This window comes from Amblyomma mixtum, chromosome 5 (assembly GCF_055824585.1).
Source record: "Amblyomma mixtum isolate Tamu chromosome 5, ASM5582458v1, whole genome shotgun sequence".
NCBI classification, from domain to species: Eukaryota; Metazoa; Arthropoda; class Arachnida; order Ixodida; family Ixodidae; genus Amblyomma; species Amblyomma mixtum.
The window spans coordinates 57,147,596-57,160,090 of record NC_143016.1 but is presented as its reverse complement, the minus strand read 5'-3'; the positions used below and the strand labels follow the sequence as shown (position 1 = coordinate 57,160,090).

The 12,495-nt window shown below is 49.3% G+C and overlaps 1 protein-coding gene and 1 pseudogene across 2 annotated transcripts in view; both read right to left on the bottom strand.

The window, feature by feature from the left end:
• The window catches only part of LOC149342262 (uncharacterized), a 35,067-nt pseudogene extending 26,813 nt beyond the window's left edge, over positions 1-8,254 (bottom strand). The window contains exon 1 of the transcript XR_016283314.1: positions 8,208-8,254. The product of XR_016283314.1 is annotated as an uncharacterized LOC149342262 (transcript). The remainder of the gene's footprint in view (positions 1-8,207) is intronic.
• LOC149342261 (toll-like receptor 2 type-2) lies at positions 8,219-12,495 on the bottom strand. The gene has a single exon (XM_089544583.1). The coding sequence runs from the start codon at positions 12,414-12,416 to the stop codon at positions 10,086-10,088; it is 2,331 nt and encodes a 776-aa protein (XP_089400709.1). The 5' UTR covers positions 12,417-12,495; the 3' UTR covers positions 8,219-10,085.

Genomic DNA, 12,495 nt, shown 5'->3' with positions numbered 1-12,495 from the left:
TTTGATGTGGGGGATCGAGTGTTTGTGCGCAACTATCTCTATGGGCCCAAGTGGTTGCCGGGCATTGTGGATGCTGTCACAGGACCAGTGTCGTACTTGGTCGTCACCAAGGACGGTCGTCGATGGAGACGTCATGTTGACCAACTCAGAAGTCGTTCTGCCAGCTACGCATTGGACAGTTTCGCTTCTGGGATGTGTGAAGAGGAGGAACCGCTGGTTGCTTCCCCGGCAGGGTGTTCCGGGCTTGGCATTCCTTCAAGCCTAGAGGACCCTGGAAGACGGGACCAAGGAGAAAGACTGGAGGAGGCTGCAGCGCCCAGTACCGAATCTGCTTCCTGTGGTGAGGACCGTGAAGCGAGTGCTTCCCTTCAAGTCCAGCGACCACAGCGCCAACGCAGCCGCCCTGCGTATCTGAAGGACTTCGTGACGTAGGGGGGAGGAGTGTTATAGCGGGACAATCTTTAGGGCCAAGCAACCCTGAGCTACCATGTGTCACGTGTTGGCGGCTTTCCCGCCAGTCTGTACCCTGCCACCAGCAATAAAGGACGTAACAATCACGGTGGTTGCGCGGTTCAGCTGTTTACCGAGATATGCGAAACAGTTCGTGCGTCACCTGCTTTCCTCAAAAACCAAAACCACCTGTTAATGTATTCCTTGAGCACTGAGCATTCAAAAACCGCTACAAGCGAAAAAGACTATTAGGGCAATGTGAAATGCGATAGAATCAATATCGACGTGCTGTAATAGAAGCAGGCAGGAGAAACGCAAGTAGGGCCAGCGGCGGGCTTCAAGCAAAACTCTTTTCAACGGTTGGAGATGTGCTGCCCTCTATCGGCTGCACCGACACCAAGGCAGCGGATGTTTGATCGGCGCGGCGATAGGCGGCAAAACAGTCGCTCTGAATGCAGCTCTGCATGCACGTTTAGTACGCTGAGTAATGTACCATTGTCCCTAGGCACATAATTAGTGAAGTGAATAAGTAACGAAGCAAATAATTTCAAATACCTTCACCGCCTAAGCAAACGTGGGGCATGCGACCAATGTATAAGAGACGACCAAACCTGCGATAAACGTAACGTCCAATGATCAACCTAATGTTCTCCATGCACTTACGATCGTCCAAAGCACACCGCAGCGTACCCCTTGTCGTTCTGCAAGCTTTTCTCGTCTCCTTTTTCAAAACCCTTACATGGTCCTGCAGCGGATATTCCATTGACTCCCATGCTTCCACACTTAATGGTTTAGGTACCTAGAAACATTGCTAGCCTACCCGAGTGCAACTCTGGACTCAGGAGCCTGATCGAAGTGTTTAAAGGAGCGCTGCCTGTGGATCTGAAAAATAAATTTGGCAGGCAGATTGCTTTCGCGGTTGCCACGGAGAAACGTCTAAGCTGACGTACTTACGGGATGAGAGCCAAACCTCACCGAAATATTTATTTGCTGCCTTCTGCTCTCTATGAGATCCAACCGAAGGTATGAAAGTAGGTCTATACTTTTTCTATTTCAGTTTCGCGCCATTTTCCTCGTATTTTTGAAGGAAACGTTAAGGTGCATATTCAGAGCACCGGAAGCACGTTAAATTAACAGCGTAAAACATGTGGGACGCTGGCTTTTCGAAAATGCAAAGAAAAAAACTTTTCAGAGACCGTTAGTGGAGACTTCACCGATGTGAATTGGATATCATTAATGAAAGCTGGACACGTATCCTATGTATGTAACAGTTCTTGCGTTTTTATCAATTAGTGTTATTCATTACCACGCGGCTAGCTGCATTTTTTTTTCCTGATGGCAAACAAGGGGGAAAAGTTGACAAGTAATAGTTATAATAAAAACCCAGTGCGAAGCCAGAAAAGCGAGCCTCCTTTGTGAGCTTCTGGTACCTGCGCTACTGGTATCTGGCACCTGATATACAGCCATCGGTGCCTTCACTAGCATGCGGGGCTTTTTTTTATTTTTATACAAATATCTAAATGAAAAAGATGCCGAATATACTAATGGAATTTTTTGACAGCACAATTTTCAGTCCAATACATAAACTAGTAAACATTAATATTCAGTTGTTGTGCAATATATTTGAAGTGTGTGCAGCACCGTGTTGCTGTCGTTTAGTCGGGTCGCTGCAATGGCAATAATGCATCTGGGTTGTTATTTATATCCCCTGGCTCTCTTATTTTAGCCAAGCGAATCCTTTCTGAAATGCATATAAGGCTAATGCGCCTCTCAAGACAGGACATAAACTTCAGATTTCACTCAGAAATCTCGCCGGTTAGGTTTCCTTGCATGTCATCCGAAAATTCCTCGGGTGTTTCGCGCACATCGCGTGTAGCCGGTTCAAAAGTGCTCTTTAGAATACTGAAACGCAATCAACGCGCGTTCAAGTCCGTACCTGGCTCGCTTCCTTTTTTTATATTTTATAAAGTGATACTTTTGCATATTGTCACATCTCCACTTCGACCAAGTTTCCTAACTCCATGGTGTTCTTGTTTCATTCTTCTAAATGTGTCGGGTTCGCTATATATAGCACGTCTGGAAGACCGGAAAACACTGCGTCTTCAACATGTGCGAGGAACACCACAGGGCTGGCCAGTTCAGCATCATCACCTTCATCATCGTCTACCTCATCAGCTTGACTACGCCCGCTGCAGGGCAAAGGTTTCTCCCATTATCTCTCTAATTAACCCTGTAATTTGCCAGCCACGTCCATCGTATCCCCGCAGACTTCTTAATCTCACCCGCCCATCTAACTTTCTGCAGCCCCCTGCGACGCTTGCCTTCTCTTGGAATCCACTCCGTTACCCTAAAGGACCAGCAGTTATCTTGGCTTCGCATTACATGCCCTGCCCAAGCCCATCTCTTCCTGTTGATTTGTCATTCCCACACGTTTGTTCCCTCGCGCACTTTACTCGCTTCCGGTCTCTTAATGTTACACCAATCATGTTTCTTTCCATAGCTCGCTGCGTAATCCTGAACTTAAGCTGAACACCTTTCGTTAACCTCCGCGTTTCTGCTCAGGGTAACGCCACATATAATTCTACCGCTAAAACTAATGAGGCTTTCTCAGCAGTGGGCACCGATTTATGAAGACCGAATGCCCATAAACTCCCGCGTGTAGCCGCTGGACTCGGCTCCGACAGTACCGCGTAATAGTTAGGGGGCCTTGAGTGCGTCTAAGTTTATTACAGTAGCGTCCTGCTCTGCCCTGACGATAGCCGATCTTAAGACTGCATTTATAGAGTAGCTCTATATCGCTCACATTGAGAATCTCTGATGTCACCTTAATTTCTAAAGAACAGTGGATTTCTCTGCACTAGTGAAGAGTTATTGCAAGCATGCACGACATTCTGAAGCATCGTGTTCTGTAGATACGCTTTGTGTGAGATTTATGTTAATGCATGCGCATTCCGTATTGACACAATTGTCCGCCGTAGAAGGCGTCCCTCATTCTTCAGCACCTGTTTTGCGAATGAGTTTGGTGTGTCTGTAGTAAGTGCTATTTACATATGTCCCTGCAGTTATATTTAATTTATAGGACCCAATGAGAACCGTGGTGAGCTTGGTCCAAAAATTAAAATCGGAACATCGTCAACCACGAACCGCCAAATGGAATGAATACTTGCCCAAGGAATTTGTGAACGTTTCGTTGAAACCGAGATTTATACAGGTTTGCAAAAAATTAGCAGTCGGTTGTTCCAAACATCCCTCCTGTGATTTAACTGATACGGTAATGGAGTGGTAATACATGAGGCAATTCAGTGAATACAGGTACAATAAATAATTATACGGTGTTGTGGTACAGACAGTCATACAATAGCAGATGGAAACAAAACAAATTGCAAACAAAAGAACTAGTCAGTGTCAGGAGACTCTTCAAAAAAATAAAATAAAGCATAAGCCAAAGATAGTCAAAAGAAAGAAAATACTGCTTTAGTTCATGATACGTGATGAGTTCAAGGAGAATATTAATATATGGTGTTTAAGAAGCGATACATGAGCTATGAGGTACATAGTAGTGAAGGGCTCCAGATTAATTTAGGCCACCTGGGTTTCCTAGCTTCCGCTGTGATCGAGTAGCACGCCGACGTTTTTGCATTTCGCTCGAATCTATATGCAGCGTCCCCGAACTTAGAGTTCTAGCGCGCTACCTTTGGGATCAGTATCCCGATTCTAAAGCCATTGAGCTACCATGGCGGATCCCATTAGCTTGCCTAGTGTAACAGGCTTTTTTACACACGCGCATGCAAACTCTTACCCGACATCCGTTTGATGATATGACGTTGCTGTGACACAGAGACCCGTACGTGCTCACCGGCACACGAGATACTAGCTCATACACTGTTATTAACTCCATTCCACTCGCCAGCCGCCTTCTTCCAAAGCATGCGCTGCGCCAAGCAAGCGCTTCCCCCTTCACCTGTTCTAGACGACTATTAACTGTCTCGTTTTGGCTCCGTTCGCGTCCGCCCGCCAACGCTCCCTTCGTATTATTACACGTTCGAAAACGGGTGACGGTGGTGGTGGCGGAGAACATTTATGCGCGGATACACTTAAGGAGGTTATGTTTGAGCTGACTCAAAGGGGCCAGTCCTTATAAATACCAGGTGGAGGTCACTAGTTCGGGACTTCAGTGGCGTCGGCCGCCGCCCGGTCCCGCCCGACCAAGGCCCGTTGGGCCTGCAGATGAGATCACCGAGCACGGTCGCCTCCCAGTCCTCCCTGGTTGGGTTAGGTGAGTGGGCATAGCAAAGTTGGAGGGGCTAGCTGACACCATGTGGTAGATGCCCGATGGCTTTTCTGCGCAGTGCGGACCGCTGCCTGAAAAAGAAGGCTCGAAGTGTTTGAGAGCAGCCGGGCACAGCAATGTACTAGTAGACAGGCGAAGGAGACGCCGCTCCTCCGCCTTTGTGAGACCTTTACAAGGGCGGGGATAACGACCGTCGCCAGATTTATAAAGTAAAACAATATCTTTGAAGGAGTAAGCTGGAGTGAATTCGAGTTCTTGATCGTCGGGGTTGCAGGGAAATGACCGGTGAGAGAGCGCGCGGGCGGTGGCGTCAGCTGCCTAGTTTCCCTCCCAACTAGCTTCCCATGTGAGCAGGAGCCCAAACGATATGCCGGTGAGTGGGGCGCCAGGTGTATACGCTGTTTTGGAGAAGGCGATAATCAAGGTACGGTACCCAGCCCTTCTCAACGTTCCTACAGGCCCCTCGCGAGTCGGAAATAATTGTTTTCGAAGTGGAATCAGATGCAGCCAACGCAATTGCGACCTCCTCCGCGTGTGTTATGTCACGGGCTCGGAAAGTAAGACCGTTCACTGTTTTGGATTGGTGGACGACTGCGGCCGTGTACCATACCCCATGGTGGGGGCCGGACGCATCCCCGTAGAATACGCCGGATTTCGATCCATAGTGGCACAGGCGCATGGCACAGGCTTCCGCCTGTGCCATGCACCGGCCATTAGGGTCCTCACAGTTCAAGTTCGCGGGCAGAGGGCGCTCGTGGAGGGCGCATCTCCAGTGGGATGGGATACGTAAGCGCTCTTCCATGAGAGTGGTGTGTTGGATGTGTAGACGGGCAAGGAGGCGGCGACCCGACGATTGCTTCGAGAGACGTGTGTATTGGTGTGTCAAGTGCGCTTCCCGGAGCTCCCGGAAGGTATTAACATGCCCAGCCCCAGGAGGCGCTTGTTGGGTGGGTTCGCGGGGAGATCCAGAGCCCGCATAGTAATTTTGTGAAGGATGACTTCGAGAGCATCCTCGTCTTGGTTCCGTAGGTGCAGCTGCGGAGTAGAATGTAGAATTCGAGTGGTTACAAATGCATGCGCCAGCCGCAAGGCCTCCTTACATCGTAACCGCCAACGCTTGTTGCAAACCCGGCGGGCCGCGCGAACCACCTGGTCACTCAGCCGCTCGTTGAGTGAGCTCGGCGATGCGAGATTTAAGTTTCCATTTGTACTTTTGCCTGCGCCACCGACGGACAAGGCAATGTCGGGCCTCCCAGAGGTGGCGCAGCTGGTTGTCCGCATCCGAAACCACCTCTGGGAGCTGAATTTGAGTTTCGGAAGAGCAAAGGCCAGAGAGCAATTGTTGGGACCAAGACTGCTAGCCTTGCTCATGTGTGGGTGTCGCAGTATTGTAATTTTGCCTGACCTTGGTTCATGCTGCGAGCGGCGCTTGTGTTGTTGGTCGCGCGAACGGATGGGTCTTCATCGTAGTGTTCAGGAGTCAGTGGTCGCTGCCGAGGGTTCCCTCGGTGTTCTCCCAGTCTTCATACTGAATGTTGCTGGTGAAGGTCAAGTCAGTACATGTATGCTTAGTCACGGAGTTGCCTATACGAGTTGGGTGTGCTGGATCAGTGGGGAGAGTGAGGCCCGGCGGTGACGCAAGCTACTCCAACTTGCGTCACCGCTTCTCTTCACGGCAGTGACCGCACACCCGATCGGTTGTGTTGAAATCGCCCACAATGAGGAGGCGGTCCCGACCCGCAACTCTCTGCGCGCGGCTAACGAGGTCCGCGTATGACACATTCGGCAATTTCGTAGTCCAGTATAGATTGAGTATGCGAAACGGTGGGTCCTGGTCGTGGAGTGTGAATGGGGTTACCATTACATAGGAGTGTTCAAGTTGCAGGTCTAAGTCGATCTGGTTGGCTGTACAATTTCTATGGACGCATAGACCAGACGAGGGGTCCTGCGAGAACGTCGTATGATTTGTTAGTGTGGCGCGTTTCCCTGGCTCTTGGAGGGCAACCACGGCTGGCATATGCTCAAAGGTTGGAAGAAAAAGCCGGAGGTCGGCCCGCTTGGAACGGGACCGCAGCCCCCGACAGTTGCTTTGAGTAATCGTAATGGAGGAAGCCGATTTGGAAAGGGGGGAGCGCCTACACCGAGGCTATCCCGCTATGTTCAGGTTTAGAGGTGAGAGGTGGAAGTGGGGCTGCCCCCGAGCCAGTTACGAGGGGCCGAATCTCAGCACCTAGAAAGAGGCAGCAGTCTTCGCCATCATCGAGGTCACTGACTCGGCGGGACAAATTGGAGGGCCGACCAGATACGTCCTTAAGGGGATCGGCTCTGAGAGAAAGACGGGGGTTAGTCGCGATGTGTTGAGCGATCATAGAGGGGATAGCCTGTATGTAGTCGAGTGTTCAATATTTTTTTTATTTTTATTTACAGAATACTGCAGACCCTTTAGATGGGTCCAAGCAGGAGGGGAAAAAGCACAAAAAAAAAAGAGACGCGGCAGATCACATAGCACAAAACACACATAACAGTAATGGAACATAGTAAAGAACAAGAAAAAAACACATAAAAACAAGTCAGCAATTATCAATAAGTAATTTTGTTAATGGCATCGATGCTGTTTACAACCTCAGGCGGGAGTTCATTCCATTGAGTTATTGTGTGAGGAAAAAGTGAGTATCTAAAAGCATTGATTCTAGCGCTGTAAGGTGTTAGTGATTCCGTGTGACGATGTCGTGTTAGTCGCGTTGTGATCGGTTTAAGAAATAAATCTGGGCTCATGGAGAGTTGGTTATTCTTGACTAGGAAAAGAAATTTCAATCGTTGAATTTTTCTTCGTGTTTTCAATGTCTGTATGTTGTTTTGTGCCATAAGAGTGGTTGGAGAGTCAGTAGAACGATATTTATTAAAGATGAATCTAACACACTTTCGCTGGATAATTTCCAGTGCCTCAATGTTATGTTTTGTGTAAGGGTCCCAAACGGTGCATGCGTACTCAAGTTTCGGTCTGATGATGGATGTGTAGGCTAGAAGCTTTGCACTAGAAGGGGCACCTTTTAATTTATGCCTAAGAAAGCAAAGTTTCCGAAAGGATGACGTACATATGTTGGTTACATGTTTGTTCCAGCTAAGTTTATTGGTTATAGTAACACCTAAGTGTAGCCTCTATAACTCGAGCGATGAAGCGTTTCATTGCTGTCTCGAACAGGGTGTCAAATTTAGCATTAAGACGGACTTCGAGAACGGCAAGGGAAGGTTCCAGAGCCGCTCGCTCTCCATAGCTTCCGCGTGGGAGGGGAGAGGGAGAGTTGTCTTAGTCTCTGAAGTTTGTGAAGGCTTCAAATTTGGCGAGGAGCATCTCGTTTTGGGCCCGGAGAGAAGCAACAATGTTATGGAGCTCAGCGTCAGCACCTGAGTGAGGGGAAAGGGAGGGGAGGTGGGAGGAGAAGGCACCCCTACCCGACCCGCTCACCTGTTTGCCATTTTTGACGGCGTTGGCACAGGCTCCGGCCGCGCCATTCTTGTCTTGGGAGCGGGCTTGCTTTTCCGGGCCGCCGTGGGGGGGAGGGGGGGGGGCGGGTATGGCACTTGTGAGCCCTTGATGTCATTCCCGGCAGTAGGCATCTGTCGCTATGAGCCGGTGACGTCGCCGTAATGTGGTGAAGCATCGCAGCCGACGCCGCCGGGGTGACGTGCCTGCCTTCCCGTCACGCTGGATTTCCCGCCCTTTGGGGCGCATGCCTTGCTGTGACGACACTTAGCAGTGCATTCCCGCAAGTCCGTGGCATGGCCACCACCACAAACCGCACATTTGGATATTCACTCGTGAGGGGCCCGCACCCCCTCTTCCATGGATGCCTGCTGTCGTCAGAGGCCACACTTATCTTGGATTGGGTTGGGGCAAGAGTCCGCCCGATGGCCGACAGTTCCACACAAGCTGCAGGTCGGAATAGTGCACAAATATGGCTGCACTGAGACGATCTCGGTGTTTGATTGCGCGAACCTAGGCTTCACCGTGCCGGCAAAGGTGAACCGGCCCTTGTTAGAGTTGCCAAACTTGCGGATGCCAAGTAGAGTGCCGTTTCTCCACTGCATGCGAGGTTCAAGTGACTCAGATGTCTCTTGGTTGGCCACCGTAATGACGCCATAGCAGACGTCCTCTTAATGTTGTTTGAGGTGGCCGCCGGGAGGCACATCACCTTTGGCCGATTTGATTGAAAAGTCACTGACTCCTTGAAAATATAGCCCCCGGTTATACACAGCGAACCATTGCGCTTGACGCAAACAATGAAAGCGAAACTGCCTGCTACAAAAATTTACTTAGTGCTATTAGCACTACTGTACACTGAAGGTGCCCTAAATGAATACGGGTTTCAGTGTGTAACTAAGGAATTTATTCCACTGCGCAGTAATTTTTTCCTGCCTGAGCTGTATGCTAGCTCATCATCTGTGCATATTGCTTGTCTGGTAGAATCATCAGTTAAACCAACCTATAATTCTAAATCTAGGGCATGCATTGCAACTGATGTCAGCATTGATTTGGCTGGTTATATGGATAACTGTTTGTGTTATGTATCCTGGAGTGGTTATTGGAACATATTTAGCTGCACCAAGCTTTGTCTGTACTTACAGGACCGGAGGATCAGACGGCTGAACATGATGCAATATACAAACTGGCATGCAATAATAACTAGCAAAGTGTTTCGAACGTCTAAATGCTTTTTTACGAGAGTGCAGTTACAAAGACGCTTAAGCTGGCAATCAGACCTATACCCGCAGTGCTGACCACGTGTAGCACAAGCGTTTTTTCGAAATTCGAGAAAGGTGTTTACTGCAATACATAAAGTCTCGTTTCATATAGTTTTTACAGCATTGATTTCCATGTGTTGCTTTTCCTGAAGCACTGTGCCCTTCACTTTATAGCGCTTTTGAATCGCAGTATGTATGTAACGTTTTTCTGCACACTAAGTGCGCACTCCGAGGGCAGGATGGTAAGGTTTAACCTGAAAATTACTCGCGACATCCAGCAGAGGTGGAGCGTAGCCTACAAATGGTTCATAGCCGGCGACAAATACAAATGCACAGTGTAATCCGTAAAGAGTATACGCTAGCATATCTGCCGTAACTTTATTAAGCCCTTATTAAGCGATACCAGGATTGGACTGCAGGTATGGCCTCTATAAAGCGATCTAGCGTCAGCGCTGTGTGGACTCTGAGGCGAATGGCTGGTGTCTAAGATTTATTGAGAACGTCGCTATGGAAACACCGGCAGTGTAATAAAAGACTGCTAGCACATTCAACGGCCTAAACGGCCTAATACTTGGAAGCAGGAAAGTTTAGAGCCGCATGACTACTGTTGCAGAGCAGCCTGGACCTGGAGCCAGAAGAGGTTGTTCAGGGCCTCGTTCGAACCATCGGGTGGCAGCTGAACGTAGGTGCGGGACTTGATGAGGTACGCCAGCATGGGGCTCATCTCAGACTCTTCCACGTCGTTCTTCCTTATGAACACTATGCCATCAATGCGGTCTTTCTCAAACAGTTCATGCTGCGCCAGGCTCAGCTCAAACATGCACCAGCGACTGTGGCAGAACTCCCGGCTCAGCAAGAACAGCGACACGCGGCTCTGCATTATGGCCCGGCAGATGTTCTCGGTGATCGGGAGGCCCGGGATGAAGTCCCGCTCGGCTACGCAGAGCCGAAACTTCATGGAAGCTTCGAGCTTTGGAAGGAGCACGTCTCGCACCCACTTGGCGTCCGAGTCATGGTAGGAGAGGAAGCCGTCCCACAGAAAGCGTCCTGTGTGCGTCTGTCTTCGATATGCTTTAACGGCGACTCTGAGGTACAGCAGGCTGTACATGCAGTACCAGCGGTTCCTGTAAACGGCGTAGCGAACCAAGGAGGCGACCATGATAGAGAGGAGCGCCGGAACACCGTAAATTCTGTAGTGGTCGGGCGGGGCGCAGTCGTCCTCATCCCTGGGCACCTCGAGAACAAGCCTTCCTACGAGCTCCTCAGGTTGTTTGCATTCTGCGTTGTTACGTTGAGCAGGGTACTTCTGCAGCACGGAAATAAGGTTCTTCAGCTGGCAGCCTGAGCAGTCCCAGGGATTCGAGCTGAGGTTCACGTAGCTGACATTGTTGATGTCACGCAACATGTCTTCGCTTATTGTGGACAGCTCGTTGTGCTCTAAGAGCAGTCTTTTCAGTTTACTCATGCGAGTAAATAAAGGTCCCTTCCACTTTGATATTCTATTATATGCAAGATTTAGCTCCTCGATAGGCGGATATTCCACTGCACCAAGTCGTAGTTCTTTAATCTCGTTCTGAGACAGCATGAGTCGAGTCAAGGAGATCAAACTGGAGAATACATGCGGGCCTTCGAAGTGCACGATCTGGTTTGCATTGAGGTTCAGAAAAATGAGTTTCTTAAGTCCCCTCAAATTTTCTTCGTCCAAATGCCTAATCTTGTTGCCAGCGATAGAGAGGTACTGGAGGTTTTCCAGGCATTCAAATGGAGACCCAGATTGTTGCGTTATGTGACAGTTCTCTAGCTCAAGTGTCTTGAGAAGCAGAAATCCACAAAAGGCGCGATTTGGTAATGAGCTGAGGTTGCTTCCACTCATAATTAGCCGCTGAACGCTGCTTTTCTGGAGACAATTCCCTGGACAGTACTGGAACTCTATGTCACGTGGAACATTGGTATCGGACATGTCGAGTGTATCTAGCCGCTCTAAGTAAAAAATTGCCTTTGGAATTTCGGATAATTTTGTGCCGATAAGCGAGACATACGTGACGCCTTTGTTCAGAAGGCGGAACACGAATGGAGAGATCTTCTGAATGGGTGTGTGGAAAAACTCGAGGCGTTCGGTTGGCGGTATATCGAGAACACCGATTTGACCAAAGTTGCATTTATAGAATAAAAAACGCTTTACAGGAGTGATGACGACATACTGAAACAGCCATGCAGGGACTGTCTTCACTGTGTCTGCGAACGTGACGTTCACAGCCTCGGTCGTGACGTTGTGAATATTCCAGAACTTAATGAATGAATCTTGAAGGCCGATATGAGGGGCAAACGTGTATCCATAAATGCCGACGAAGCCGTAGACGTCAAAGCTACAGCTTCCGTCAGCTAGACTTCCGTTGCAGACGGCGGCAGCAGCTTGCGGAGGCTTGCCGAACGTGCTTTCAAATGTCATGTGGCGAACGTATGGGAGCAGGTAGTAAACGCTGAAGGGGTGAAAACTTCTGTCATCGGACGTAATGATTTGGTCATACTGCTTATCACTGGCTGGCGGAAAGTCATCCCATTTTCGAACCTTGACTGATCGGAGCGACATGCAGACGATACTGCCCTGAGGGGTTTTGTTGCCCACAGGTTCGTCGGACACGAGCAGCTGTTCTATCGTCACCGTATCCGGGTCGGCACCAATGAAAAATTGCCAAAGTTTCAGCCCTACAAGAATGGTACAAGCGGCGTGGACGTATCCGTTTTCAACAGTCACGTTGCAGCGCTTAACACGCTGCAGCTGCGTTGAGTAAGGAGAGATGTGGGTGCAGTTCATTGGCGTACTGAGGCCAGAGGCTGTCGTCACAGCCCACAAAAGCAAAGCGCCAGTTTTCATGCACATCGTCTGAAAGAAAAAAATATGGCCGTTGAGTAAACCAGTATGTGAGCTCATTTTCTCCCTAGGCTTTTTTAACTGCTAATACAATGACCTCTCGCGGAATAATGTCTGCATTACTATCACTTTCGCCGCT

Excerpts from the sequence above, each read along its gene's own strand:
- LOC149342261 (XM_089544583.1), bottom strand. The coding sequence starts at position 12,416 with ATGAGCTCACATACTGGTTTACTCAACGGCCATATTTTTTTCTTTCAG.